Source organism: Lontra canadensis, unplaced genomic scaffold (genome assembly GCF_010015895.1).
Source record: "Lontra canadensis isolate GAN:19392208 unplaced genomic scaffold, GSC_riverotter_1.0 scaffold36, whole genome shotgun sequence".
Taxonomy (NCBI): domain Eukaryota; kingdom Metazoa; phylum Chordata; class Mammalia; order Carnivora; family Mustelidae; genus Lontra; species Lontra canadensis.
In genome coordinates, this window is record NW_022631030.1 from 10,104,291 (window position 1) to 10,118,324 (window position 14,034).

Genomic DNA, 14,034 nt, shown 5'->3' on the forward strand with positions numbered 1-14,034 from the left:
GCGGTTAACTGAGGCCTCGGCGCGTGGGCAGGCTGTGCGCCTGCGCGAGCTACGGGACGCTAACGGAAGCCTGCGGTGCTTGGCTATCCCGGACTCGGTGCGGCGAGCGGACCTTGGCGGGGCAGGTAAGTCGGCAGGGGCTGGAATAGGGGGCGCACGGGCCCGGGGGGGCTGGCTGCCCGCTGCTGTGGAGAGGTCGGGTTTTGAAAAGCGCTGAATGGGAGTTTACCCCCTGGCGGGGCTGGGAAACGCCTGAGATCCCTGCTGAACCCAGGTTTTCTGCTCCCCAAGGCAGGTGTAAGCTCTGTCGTGCTGTGCCCTTGGCATGTCTGAGCCCCTCGAGGTCACCGTGGGCGCCCACTGCCTGCCCGGTGGCTGCAGCGGCTGCACGGCCCAGAGGGCGGCGGGGGGCGGTGCCGCGGAGGGAGCCAGGCTCCCCGGAGGCCGCGAGCATCCGAGGCGACAACCACGCCCGGGGCCAGGTGGGCACACGATCGTCTTTGTTGTCTTGCGGGAACCAGAGTCTTCCCAACCCCTGGTTACGCCCTTTGTGAACTTCTAGGTGTCACGGTTCGTGCACCTCTCTCCCTAATGAGTTAGGATAGCGTGGAAAAGCGAAGAACCCTATAGTCCTCCAGATGAAAATACACCTTTTTTCGGATTATAGTTATACAGCCCCATTGTTTTTAGAAATAAATTTAAGAAGTACGAACGTACTTAAAAAAAAAAATACTAGATAATCTGCAAAATATAAGCTGCTCTATATTCTATGTGAAAGTTTCCCCCTAAGTAAAGGGAAAGGATTATCAGGTCTTTGTATTAAAAAGTAAGAATTTACAGTTACCTGTGGGCTTTACTAAAGTTTATACTTCTTATTTACGAATACCCATCTTCATACATTCAAGAAAAGGAATGAGAGTGCGTAATTTAAATGCAAAGAAGATAACAGTTTAATCACTGAATATATAGTACACATGCCATTAAAAAACAAGACAAAACAAAACAAAACAACGCTGTCAGGGCTTCCGTGTTGGAGATCTTCATAGCCCGGGCAGAGTCCTATTTCATTTCTGTCCCTGCTTTATTTAGCTCTTCAGTAGGTAGTTTTGTATTGCATGAACATTGAAATAAATGGTGTAATTCTTCTCACAGAGTACCATTTTATTTATATATGTATCTTACATATAAAATATATTGCATGTTATATATTCATATATAATGTGTATAATCTCATTTAAACCTCACCACCTATTGGAATAATTCCATTTTTCCAGTGAAGAAAGGAAGATCGAAGGACTCTTCGGTCAGTTATTAGTCCCTATCTTGAGTCAGAAGCTGAAATTACAATTACAAATTAAAATATGAAATTAAAATTACAAATAATACTTCAGATAACTTAGGTACTTTTGCAAAGTTACATTTTGGGATTCACCATTGCTACATCTATGATGATTGTCCAAAGTTTATCTATGATAACTACCAAAAAATATCATTAAATGCTTATTCTACTAGATTTTACTTAATATATTATTAAGACCTTGATCCTCTAACTCCTTTGCCTCTATAGAATCTCCCAAGCATGGCTTTTAGTGTTTTTTGTCCCATGTGTCATTTCTGTAGAGTTTTTTTGTTGTTTTTTTGTTTTTAGATTTTATTTATTCATTTGACAGAGCACAAGCAAGGGGAGTGGCAGGCTTTCTGTCCAGCAGGGAGCCCAACTCAGGGCTTGATTCCAGGACCCCAGATCATGACCAGCTGTCCAAATGACTGAGCCACCCAGGTGCCCCTAGAGTTGATGTTTTGTTTTGTTTTTTTTTTTTCCTTTTTAAGATTTATTTATTTGACAGAGATCACAAGTAGGCAGAGAGGCAGGCAGAGAGAGAGGAGGAAGCAGGCTCCCCGCAGAGCAGAGAGCCCCATGCGGGGCTCGATCCCAGGACCCTGAGACCATGACCCGAGCCGAAGGCAGAGGCTTTAACCCACTGAGCCACCCAGGTGCCCTGAATTGATGTTTTTTTAAATAGTGATTTCATAAACTCTGTTCTCTTTCCAGGTTTTTCTTTAACTTGAAAACTAATGGCAGTGGAGGTACACTGAAATAAGGTAGGAAATTAAAAAAATGAAATGTTTTGGTTTGTCCTTACATCAGAATTAAAGGAGAAAGCAATACTTTAAGAACATTCAGGGCATTATGAAATGTTGGTAAATCAGGTTCCAAAAACCAATGACCTGATTCAAAATCTAGATGACCTGGGTTGTGCAACTGGCTAGTAAGAATAAAGCTTAGTTATTTTGTACCACTATTTTCCCATCTCTAAGATCCATGAGGATCTTTTCCAGTTCCTACTCTGCTAGAATGTAAAAGCTATGATGTGTCTTCTTCAGTATGACAAGGTCACTTGACTTTTCTACTGTTTTACATTCTAAACCTGAAAGTTTTTCAGTGAAGTCTTGTGTCTTTGGCCCACCCACTACTAAGCTTCTGTGGCACTTACACAGCATCAGTTAACTCTGTACATGTTAATATTCTTTGTAATTGTCCCATATGTTGTCTTAGCTAGCAGCTTGAGGGTATAAACCATATTTGTATCCCTAGAGTTTTGAACCTAAGTAGGAACAATTTGTTGATTGGTAAGACTTTGAATCTCAAATATACAATATAATTCATAGATGTACAGAAGTGTTACACTCTGCAGTGATGAAAATTGAGGCAAAAGGTCTATGAGTTCATTTGATGTTTATTATTTTAATGGCTATAAGTTCTAGTGTATCATTTTAAAAGAACTTTGAACTCTTGAGTAAATACTGGTGTTAATATTTTGAGGGTTACTTATCATCTTTGAGAACAAAACCCCACCTTATTTTCCTGTCCCTTGTGTCTTAGATGTGCTTAAGTCTGAAACCTAGGTGTTACCCTGAAAGCCACCCTACTTTTGAACCTCACATTTAGTCAACCATGAAACCCTGTTTCTCCTTTCTTAATTTCAAAATTCATCTAATTCTTTCCATCCCCCTTACTATCAATCTGGTCTAGGCCATCATCATCTAATTCCTTGATTATTCTAACAGGCTCCTACCTAGTACCACGGTCTTGCCCTCTTCTAATCCACACCATAACCAGAGCAGTATTTCTGCATCCCTGCTTGTATTTTTTTCCAGTGGCCTCTCAAGATGAAAATTAAGCTTTTTTCAGGAGGCCTACAGGACTCTACAAACATGACCCTTGCTCCTTTCCTAAACTATGCTCTTGTCAGTGTCAAGCCATATTTATAGTTACTTGCAGGCAAAATGCTGCTCTCTCTCATGCTTTATACAAACTGCATCTTCTGCCTTGGACACACTTAAAGTTCTGCTTCTTTATCCCAACTTTAACTGGCTCTCCCTTGTTCTGCAAGATTTAGCTTGGAAATCTTTTTTTTTTTTTAAAGATTTTATTTATTTATTTGACAGACAGAGATCACAAGTAGGCAGAGAGGCAGGCAGAGAGAGGAGGAAACAGGCTCCCTGCCAAGCAGAGAGCCTGATGCGGGACTCGATCCCAGGACCCTGGGATCATGACCCAAGCCGAAGGCAGAGGCCTTAACCCACAGAGCCACCCAGGCACCCCTGGAAATCTCTTTTCTTTTCTTTTTTTAAAATATTTTATTTATTTATTCGACAGAGAGAGAGATCACAAGTAGGCAGAGAGGCAGGCAGAGAGAGAGGAGGAAGCAGGCTCCCCGGTGAGCAGAGAGCCCGATGCAGGGCTCGATCCCAGGAACCTGGGATCATGACCTGAGCTGAAGGCAGAGGCCTAACCCACTGAGCCACCCAGGCGCCCCTGGAAATCTCTTTTTAAGAGTTTTCCTTAAACCACTGTGCCACGGGGTGGTAAACTCTATGGCCTATTTTTATATGGCCCATGAACTAAGCTAAGATTTTTTTTTACATATGTACAAGGTTTTAAAGAAGAAAAAGTTGGGGGCACCTGGAAGGCTCAGTTAGTTAAGCATCTGGTTTCTGTCCTGATCCAGGGTCCTAGGATTGAGTCCCACATCGAGCTCCCTCTCCCCCTTCCTGCTGTTTGTGCTCTCTCAAATAAATAAAATCTATTTAAAAATAAAAAAAAAAAAGACTCACCAGGACTGTTTGTGGCTCACAGCACTAGACTGATAAGCCTTGTAAGCTTTATTCACTTAGGTCACTTTCATGTTGTAGTGTGCCTTTCGTAAACAAATGTACCAAATATTTAACTAAATTTCTTACTTTTACTTTCTCTCTTAAAAAATAAGACACTCAGGCAAAGCTCTTTATGAGAATTCAGATGAGTAGTGAATATCTCATTGTTTTTTTAAAAAGACAGCATAACAAATTAGATGCTTACAGAATCAGGCTTTAATAAATTTGAACACAAGGCACAGGTTCCCATGTGTATTTAAAGTCTCCATTTCACAATTGCTTTTTGCATCTATCTCTTAATCCTTTTGGGGAGGAATGAGAATGTTTGAACTCTTATTCAGGCTAAAACTTCCTTTATAGGGCTTAATAGTCTTTGGGTTTGCAGGGGGATGGTTTTTTTTTTTGTTTTGTTTAGTTTTTTCAAAGAACTAATCATCTGAATTTTAGGACTTGCAGTACATGCTGTGTTGTATTTTTCTGTTCACCTACCACTAGCTAGTTCTTGCCTCCTAGATCCTGTTAGGGTTAACTGATGCTTTTAATTTCTGTATCAACACAGACTCTCTTTGTTGGTTTCTCCAAAAGAGTATTTTCTTCTTCCATTGTATCATCACAGTCCCTTTTGGCTTTTGTTTCTTCCTCGTGGAGTAAAGGTGGGTGCTCGATGCGTCCCCTACGTACAAAATGCTGGATCCGGGATTCTAATCCTTGGCATTTAGGACGATCCATTAGGGGTTTATATGTGCGCATTTTCACTCCTTCTACAAAGGCACTGGTCTGCTTTATGACAGAGGGCTTAACATTTCTCCATTCTATCACTCCATCCATCTTTGGTCCTATAATATATACAATCAGATATTACACGGATGCATACCACAATAGAATCCCCTCCAAATGTTATATAACCTTCCTCCCCCCACAGCCCATATAACTTTGGTTCTAGTAAGTAATTGTATCCTAGGATTTTCCTGTCATACCTGTCCCACAGGGTACTGCAACAGAGTCCAGTCCTTGTAGCATGCTATACAACATGTGTGTTTTAACAGCATGATTAGCCCATAGTTGTTGTAGATGGGTAACATTGAACTCCTGAACCTCCCGGTCATAAATCCACTTGATATTTTCAAACTTACAATCATACAAGACTAGAGGAAATTCTATGGCCATACTAGAGAAGAAAAGAGATAAGAAACGAGAGTGTGAAAATACAGAGCAGCCATCTAACAGCCTTGTATTTTAAGAACAAGGTTGGGGGGGTAGGTAATTGGGTTAAAAGGAGGGGGGGAAACTTCATCAGTATCGAGTAAAAGATAAATTAAAAAAATGATCCCTCATCTTGAACAACTTTATAATTAAGAGAAAGAAAAAACAACAAACCATAGATCAACTAGTTAGGCTTGATCTATATTAGGGTAAATTTCAGTGGTAACAGGTCACCTACAAGTAAGCTGACTCGTCTCAACCATAATGCTATGAAATTATTTTTTAATATTTTTCCAAACTTGTTAATTTTCTATGGTATGAAGTAAAAAGTAGATTTCACTGCTTAGGAATGAATTGTTGGTTGATCTGACTTCAGCCTGCTCTTAAAAGAAAAGTCTGACTATTCTTTCCATCTTTCCTACCATTTCCAACACTGAACATTAGGAAAAATTCAGAAGTACAATAATGTAGAGCAAGGAAGATTTAATATGAATAGTTGGAATCCTTATCTTCAAACTTCACCAGAATCTAAAAATAATACCTCTCAGCATAAATTCAGGGGGAAAAAAATTTAGAAATGAATGTTACTTTATTTAAGGGGCCTGGTACCAACACCTATTTCTTACTAATGGTACAGAACAACGAGAGAAGATAAAGATAGCCCTCCTGTATGTTTATAACATTCTACAAGATAGATTAAATTCTTCATGAAGACAAAATAAGTGACCTAGTTAATCAGACAGTTGTTGGGAGAGGAAGATATATTAACCTTTAGTTATATAAAATGTTTAATATATTTAAAAATATTCTAAAGGCAACAGTTGTTTTGGTTTTTTTGTTTTGTTTTTAACTTACCTGTACTGAGGTTTCTGGGGGTTTTTCTCTACATTCAGGAGCTCATCAATAATCTCTGGCTTCTCCATTCCTTGGCCAATCAGAAAAAGGATAGCCATCATACAGCGGACTTGATGATAAAGGAATGCCTGGCCAATCACTTCAAACTGACATAACTGGAAAGGTTCTTGCCATGTCTCCTCATCCAGGGTCTGGCCCACTAGCTGTACTTGAACAGACAAAATAGTCCTCTGAAAATTTATAACTCCATTGGCTACATCCATTTTACATAAGTTCCTAAAATCATGTGTGCCAACGTACTTCTGAGCTGCATAGTTCATGGTTACAATGTCTAAATCAGCACGAGGGAAAAAATAGCGGTAAGTCCGCTCCAGACAGCTGAACCTAGCACTGAAGCTAGGTTCCACAGGGGCCCAGGCCAGCACACGGATGTCTGGAGGGAGTACCCGATTGAGAATGTGGGTATAGCGAATCTCTTTAGCAGCATCGTAGATGTCATCTTTTCCATTACAATCCTCTGAAGCCCTGCCCTTCAGAAAGTGGGAACGAAGATCAAGAGAAATCACCTGTGGAATTAAAGAAAGATGTTTGTTTTGGAGACACAATCTGAATTCTTAATATGTAACACCTAGAATATCTTGGTGTTGTTGGCTTTGAGAAAGAACATAGTGGCCCTTACCTGTCCGAAGGCACTAACTCCTTTGTCTGTTCGCCCGCACCGGTGATAGTTGGACGTCTGTCTGCTTTCTACTAGTCGAGTCTTTGTTAGAGCCTCAAACAGTTTCTCTTCAATTGTATTGTTCGTGTTCTCCTGACTGGCAAAGCCCTGGTATCCCCAGCCCAGATAGGCTATCTTTAGGGCTACATGTCTTCGACCATGAGCACTGAAATCAAATGCACGCTTAGCTTTTCCAGCTGCTAAAGAATTTTCTCTCACATTTGAATCTTTGTTGTTAGCCTGCTCTTTTTTAAGCCTTTGTACCTCCTGCTCCAGTTCTTGTACTCGTTTTAGGAGTTTCTCAGTCTGGGTTCTATCTATGTCATTTTCAGCCATGATAAGACAATCAGCCCCAGGAATAAAGGAATCATATAGGTCCACTCTGCCTGAAAAGAGAGTAAAAGGACACAACAGTTTCAATGTGAATTACTTTGGTGATGTCAGTATCATTGCATTATGTGCAAATAGTACCTAAGATTGAATTTAATGCCTAAAGGATATATTTTGCTTCTGTCCAGGGAGATAAGCATTGACTTAATTATTGTGGGTTGATCATCCACATTCTTCATTTCCATCCTGTCTGGCCAGTTCACAGGCGAAAAGGAAGGGGGGGATTAAGAAATAGCTGGTGTTAAAGTTTAGTCAGAATTTAGGGAAAATGTCTATAGATCCCATTTCTCTCTCTCCTTCATTAGCTGAGGTGATTTAAGGACTGATGTTACTGATATTTCTTCCTTAAAACATTTCCTTCTTATTTTTCATTATACTTGTCCAATCTTTCTAATCATAAAACTGTTTATAAAGAATATATGTCTACTCTTTTTCTACTAACTTTCCAATATTTCAGATAAAATTAGTAGCTTGTATGTTCTAACATCTAATACTCAGTTCTGTCTTTAAAGGTGCTACAGTAGACTAGCCTGATTGATGAAACTTATCAATGATTGTACTTCATATTAGAAATAAAGCCTGAAGTCAAGATTTTCCCACTCTAAGCAATTTTGATGGCAGAAAAAAGGTAATAAGCATCACTAGGCTTTTTTTTAAGATTTTATTTATTTATTTGACAGAGATCACAAGCAGGCAGAGAGGCAGGCAGAGAGAGTAAGAAGCAGGCTCCCCGCTGAGCAGAGAGCCTGATGCGGGGCTCGATCCCAGGACCCTGAGATCGAGACCTGAGCCGAAGGCAGCGGCTTAACCCACTGAGCCACCCAGGCGCCCCACTAAGCTTTTTTTTTTTTTTTTTTTTAAGTCAAACTGAATTTATATTTTGTAACTCTAGCAGTTAGTAGAGTCAGGAAAATGTAATTAAGATGTTGAAATTTCTGCTGTATTTCAAAAATATGGGGACAAATATACTATATCCTTAAATGTAGGACAGTGCTAGACAATCTATGACTGACAGTCACTTTAGTTATGGACTGTCTCCAAATCTCTGCTAAGGCCATGTTATCTAATTCGTGGCAGCTCATTTAATTTTTGGCCTTGAAGAGGCCTGTATCTATGTATCTATGATGATTAAAAGTTTAAATACAAAAAAAAAAAAGGAACTATAAAAGTACTAGAAGAAAACCTTTTTATAGTTTTGTAATGGGAAGAGCATTTCTAAGTAAGATCCTACAGAAGCACAGAAACTGTAGAAAACCAAAAAAATATGACTACCTAAAATTGAAAGTTGGACAAGCAAAAAATAAAATCAGAAGGTAAACAATAAACTTGGAAGAAAAATAATCATGGCAAAGGGCTAATTTGCTTAATACAGAACTATTTATATGCATATCACTGCTTTTCTGATGGTTTTGGATTAAGTCACTCATAGTTAAAAGCAAACTGCCTGAGTTAGACTTCCAACTCCACCACTTACTAGCTGTGTAACCTTGGGCTAGTTATTTAACCTTTCTGTGTTCCATGTTACACATCTGTTGAAAGTAGATAATAAGAGTACCAGTTCCTCACAGGTGAGGGATTACATGAATTAATAAATGTTAAGCACACAGAAGAATGCTGGATATATGTGCCCCTCTAAGTGTATGTCTATTAAGCATTATGCCCCATGTCATGTAATCACAACTTTTTTGTTTGTTTTTTTAAGATTTTATGGAGAGAAAGAAAGTGTGAGCAGGTACAGAGATAGAGAATCTCAATCTGACCCTGGGTAGATGAAGGCCCTGATCTCATGAGCTAAAACCAAGTCAGACGCTTAACCAGCTGGGCCACCCAGGTGCCCCAAGTCACAAGCTTTTTTAATGCCAGAACTCACTTGTCCTGTCCTAGGAGCTACTAAAGGTAGCAGGAACTACCAGGCATTAGAAAGTGGGAGCAAGGGGCGCCTGGGTGGCTCAGTGGGTTAAAGCCTCTGCCTTCAGCTCAGGTCATGATCCCAGGATCCTGGGATCGAGCCCCGCATCGGGCTCTCTGCTCAGCAGGAAGCCTGCTTCTCCCTCTCTCTCTCTCTGCCTACTTGTGATCTCTGTCTGTCAAATAAATAAGTAAAATCTTAAAAAAAAAAAAAGTGGGAGCAAATAAGAAGAAAGTGGAAATGAAAGCAGATGATGGATTCCCTGCAGCTGAGTTAATCTTCCTCCAAACTGTTATCATGTTACCCTGTACTATAATCTATATTTTATAACTCTTACATTTATGATTGCCTTAGCCATTCTTTCTCCATCTGACTACAATAAAATAGTACACAAAAAGGGAATGAACAGTTTAAGAACTGGGAATTACAGAAATCTGGTCGGTATTTTTTTCTTGCAGAAGGTCCTACAGTGAAGGGGAACCAATGGAGGAACTCACGGGACCCGATGGACAAAAATGGGCCAATATGGATCCAGAAGAACGAATGTTGGCCGCTGCTACAGCTTTTACCCATATCTGTGCAGGGCGGGGTGAGGGAGATATCAGGAGAGATGGCCAGCCTATCCAGTATGATCCCTACAGTAAAGCTTCAGTAACCCCAGGAAAGCGACCTGCTTTTCCTATGCACCTGCAGTACCCACACATAGAAAGTAATGCCACTTCAGAAACAGTCTCCGAGGCCTCCCAAAGACTCCGAAAGCCAGTGATGAAGAGAAAGGTGTTGCGAAAGAAACCAGATGGGGAAGTATTAGTGACCGATGAGTCGGTTATCAGCGAATCAGAGTCTGGTACAGAGAGTGATATGGATCTCTGGGACTTAAGACAAAGGCTGATGAGTCTACAGTTCCATGAAGACAGGGAATCCCCAGCTGACATTTCACAAAAACTTAATCTACCACAAGAGTACCAAGGAATTTCTCAAGATCAGCTCATTTGCTATCTACGAAGAGAAGAAATGGGCCCTCCAGCTTATGAACAAGACCTGATTGTTGCCAGCCGACCCAAGTCCTTTATCCTCCCAAGGCTGGACCAGCTGAACAGAAACCGAGGCAAGATAGACCGGGTAGCCCGATATTTTGAGTACAAACGAGACTGGGACTCAATGAGGTTACCTGGTGAAGATCATAGAAAGGAGTTACGCTGGGGTGTCAGAGAGCAGATGCTTTCTCGAGCAGAACCCCAGTCCAAACCTCAGCACATCTATGTTCCAAACAATTACTTGGTGCCAACTGAGAAGAAAAGATCTGCCCTTCGTTGGGGTGTTCGTTGTGACCTTGCAAATGGTGTCATGCCCAGGAAGCTTCCCTTCCCTCTTTTTCCTTCTTAAAAAAATGTTTTTAACCTCTTTTATGGGATTGTTTGGGGATAACCTCGTTCTTTATCTCTGTCCTTCTTTTTAAATAGAAACAACTAACTTGAAAGCCCATGGAACATTACACAATAAGGACCTCACCCATCACTGGTCTTTCCTAGGTCTTTATCACATTGGTATCAAATACCACTTCCGCTTCCAAATTACCACTCAAATCCATTAATTGTAAGAGAAAGCCACAGACCTACTCTTTCCCTTTGTCAAGATAGCACTGTTTCTGTTTTACACTGTTTTTAATCTTTGGCCAATGTGAGTTGCTGTTTTTAAAGTTGCTGGGCATTAAGCTTATTCATTAAAGAATTGAGATTTTGTGAGCTTGATCTTATTTTTACTTATTAATACTTCCCAAAGTAAGATAATCTCAAAACTGGTCATGACTCTGCCTCTAATCATTCTCCCCATCATACTCTCACCATGTGAATATCAAGCCAAAGGAAAGGAACAAAAAACTCTCCTTTATGTACACAATCCTAAAGGAATGAAGAAAAGTAACAACATATCTCCATTACTAAAGAAACATAGTAAATTCAGAAAATTTAAATGCTTTTTAATTGATACTCAATAACCATATTATATGCCATACAGGATTCTAACCAAAGTTTTATTTCAGAATTACTTCAATAATTTATTGCCCTCCAACTGTCACTTCTAGAATACAGTGATTTTTACAATTTGCCACTGAGATTTTCTTGCAAATTATGCCTGTCACTCTGAAAAAGAATTTACTAACATCTGGAACTAGATGTAGACACAAATACCAAAATGAACCTGGCATATTTGGGTATGGACCAAAACACTAATTCTGTTCACCTTAAATTGGACCTATTCTTGATGCTTCTGATGCAGTGAGGAACATCTAAAATCTGGAGGTTGTGTTTTAGCACTTGAAGCAATTAGAGTGAGAGCAAAAGTAGTTAGCTTGTTCAAGGGAAAACAGCTGTGTAAAGTAGAAATGAGTAACTGCCCATGACCATTACTATCCGCTAAAATGTATCCTCTCTGTAATATTTAAGCTACATCATTCAGTTCCACTGCAAGACATTTATTGGGAAAGAAATTGTGACTCAAAGATAGATGTAGGATATGCTCACTGCAAATAAGTAAAAACCGCAAACTCTCCAACAATAGTGAAATGATTAGATAGAATATTAGCCATTGAAAATAAGGGGAAGCTAATAAAGTGCAAGTTAAATGAAAAAGGCTGTAAACTATACGGTCGCAGACGTGCACATATAAAGCACAAGGAAAAATCAAAACGTAGTGGGATTAAAGGTAATTTTTATACTTTTAAAAAACTTAAAAGCCACACTGCATTTTTATATGCAAATTACACCTAAGACCTACCTCCTTTATATTATCTCAAAGCCCAGTAAGTACCAACACAAAAAGTTTTCTGCGATCACTTTAACCATTATTTAACCAAAGAATTAGTCCAAAGGGCTTAAGCAGGTGGTTAAGATCTGTGGCAAAAAGAGGACCTGAGCCTACAGAGCTTCCTCCAACACAACACCGCATGCCCTAAGCCGATCTAACGCTTGCAAAGGGGCTGCCGAATTACAAGGAACTGGTGCGTGCGCTGAGCATCGACTGTAAACATCAACTATCGCTGGAGTTTCAATACGTTTTTTTTAATGAAAAAAGATTTAAATCTCAAAATATTAGTAACGGAGTAAGAACGCATTTTCAACGATAAACCTTATTTTAAACCAAAGAGGGAAGGAGGAGCAATAGCCAAAGGACCAGGAGACACGCACTTATGACCAGTAACAGTGAAAAAACAATCGCGTGGAAGGCAATCTCCCAATTTGAAAAAACTGGCCACGCCTCCCTCCCCACATACTACTGGAATCCAGACCTCTACTAGTATTTAGTTTTATGAGCAAACAAGAGACAGCAGAGACTTCAAATCCAAGGGCCCTCTAAGAGTCGAACTAAGTTCCTACTGTTGTGAGTTTCTGCCAGAGTTTCCAAAAGCACCAGATACAAAAACAGGGTCCTAAGCAAGATCCCACTTCCACCTATCAGTGCTTTGAAGATCAAGGTATGGAAAAGGGGGAAAAAGGTCCAGCTTTTTGTCCGTTTATCCGTTCCTCTTTGTATAACCCAGAAAATAATTCACCCCCAAGTCCCCTTACTTACCTTCCGGTTGTCGACCACGCAGCTTTTAGCGAGACCGGAAGCTGTCTCTCAGCGTCTTCAGCGCGCGCTCCCAGGGTCTCATGGGAAATGTAGTCCACCCTGTGGGAAATGTAGTCCACCCTGTGGGAAATGTAGTTCCAAGAGAGGGAGGTGCAGGCTTGACGCTGAAATCTGCCTAATATTTTCTAGTCTGGCCACTACTTCTCCACCTCCAACAAAATAGAATCTGGGGTCTATGGTAATACAAGAATAAAAGGATAAATTCCAGTGCTATAAAATAACGGAAAAGCAGTTTTTCAAATGTCTGTTATCCTTATATGAAAATTAACATTAAAGAACCCGGCCCGATTTTATACCTTCTTAACTTAGTAGAAAGTTATCATTGTGAGACAAAAACATTTGCTACTGGAATCCACATGGGAAATCTGAAAAGGAATTTGATTAACCTCAAAATAAACGATTGAGGTGCCTGAGAGTGACCCAACGGAGCTGGGAAGTCTTGCTTTCAGCACCACGGAGAGATCATAACTAAGTTTTTGGTTTGTGGGTTTTTGAAGAGATGCTGATCCAAATCTCAGGATTCCAAGCAGAAAACTGAAGAAATCTAGTTCTTTTGTCCAAATTTAGCAGTCAGTAGTACAAGGAATCTGTGTCGGATTATGCAGATACGGGTAGGAGGTGGAGGTTGTACCGCAAGGAAAACAGTTATCTCAGGACTGCATTAGCAAAGGGCACATACCAGAATTAAAATTAAAGCAAGCCGGTGTGTGGAAACATCACAGGTATTAGAACAGGGACAACAGTTAGAACCTGAACGACTTTACTTCCTTTCAGCATCTTTCGCATTTGAATTAATTTGTCAGCTGAAACTCACCAATTCTGACCCTCTACTTTCCTATGAAATTCTCTGGTCTTTCTGACATCATGTAGTGTATAAGCGGATATTTCGGGGAAACATGGGCAGGAGTGCTGGAAGCCACGGGGCGGGAGCCGGGAGAGGGGAGGGTCCGGCCTCATCGCCCGGAGAATCGAGTAGTAAGTGTTGGGTAAGGGAGGTAGGACTTCCGAATCAGTGCGGCTTACAGTGTCAAGCTGTTGCTGGCTTAGCAAAGGCCAGGAGCAGGCGTGTGTTCACGACACTGGCGCTGCGTGGCGGGTTCCTGACCCCCGGCGCCCACGCGCCGCTGCCAGATGGCGGACCTGCCTCTGAATTCTTCTCCCGCAGCCCCTA

General features: G+C 40.7%; 2 protein-coding genes across 7 annotated transcripts; one reads left to right on the forward strand and one right to left on the reverse strand.

The window, feature by feature from the left end:
- Positions 1-59: 59 nt before the first annotated feature.
- HYLS1 (HYLS1 centriolar and ciliogenesis associated) lies at positions 60-10,978 on the forward strand. 5 transcript variants are annotated; one of them, XM_032868861.1, is made up of 4 exons: positions 73-125; positions 2,054-2,103; positions 7,837-7,952; positions 9,692-10,978. In XM_032868861.1, the coding sequence occupies exons 3-4, from the start codon at positions 7,939-7,941 to the stop codon at positions 10,617-10,619; spliced, it is 942 nt and encodes a 313-aa protein (XP_032724752.1). In that variant the 5' UTR covers positions 73-125; positions 2,054-2,103; positions 7,837-7,938; the 3' UTR covers positions 10,620-10,978. The 5 variants fall into 5 exon arrangements, with proteins under 5 accessions (XP_032724755.1, XP_032724752.1, XP_032724754.1 ...); XM_032868862.1 differs by lacking the exon at positions 73-125 and adding an exon at positions 464-482; XM_032868863.1 differs by lacking the exon at positions 2,054-2,103 and having other exon boundaries at positions 75-125.
- Positions 4,631-12,907, reverse strand: PUS3 (pseudouridine synthase 3). Of its 2 annotated transcripts, XM_032868859.1 has the most exons (5): positions 12,804-12,907; positions 6,896-7,320; positions 6,217-6,782; positions 5,136-5,326; positions 4,684-4,994 (listed from the first exon to the last, which is right to left on the reverse strand). In XM_032868859.1, exons 2-5 carry the CDS (start codon positions 7,268-7,270, stop codon positions 4,684-4,686), a joined length of 1,443 nt encoding a protein of 480 aa, XP_032724750.1. In that variant the 5' UTR covers positions 7,271-7,320; positions 12,804-12,907. The 2 variants fall into 2 exon arrangements, with proteins under 2 accessions (XP_032724751.1, XP_032724750.1); XM_032868860.1 differs by lacking the exon at positions 12,804-12,907 and having other exon boundaries at positions 4,631-4,994; positions 6,896-7,270.
- Positions 12,908-14,034: the final 1,127 nt, after the last annotated feature.

Coding starts and splice junctions, on each gene's coding strand:
- PUS3 (XM_032868860.1), bottom strand. CDS start 7,270: ATGGCTGAAAATGACATAGATAGAACCCAGACTGAGAAACTCCTAAAA. Junction 6,783..6,895: donor GAGTTAGTGCCTTCGGACAG/GTAAGGGCCACT, acceptor TTAATTCCACAG/GTGATTTCTCTTGATCTTCG. Junction 5,327..6,216: donor CCCCAGAAACCTCAGTACAG/GTAAGTTAAAAA, acceptor TTTCTTCTCTAG/TATGGCCATAGAATTTCCTC.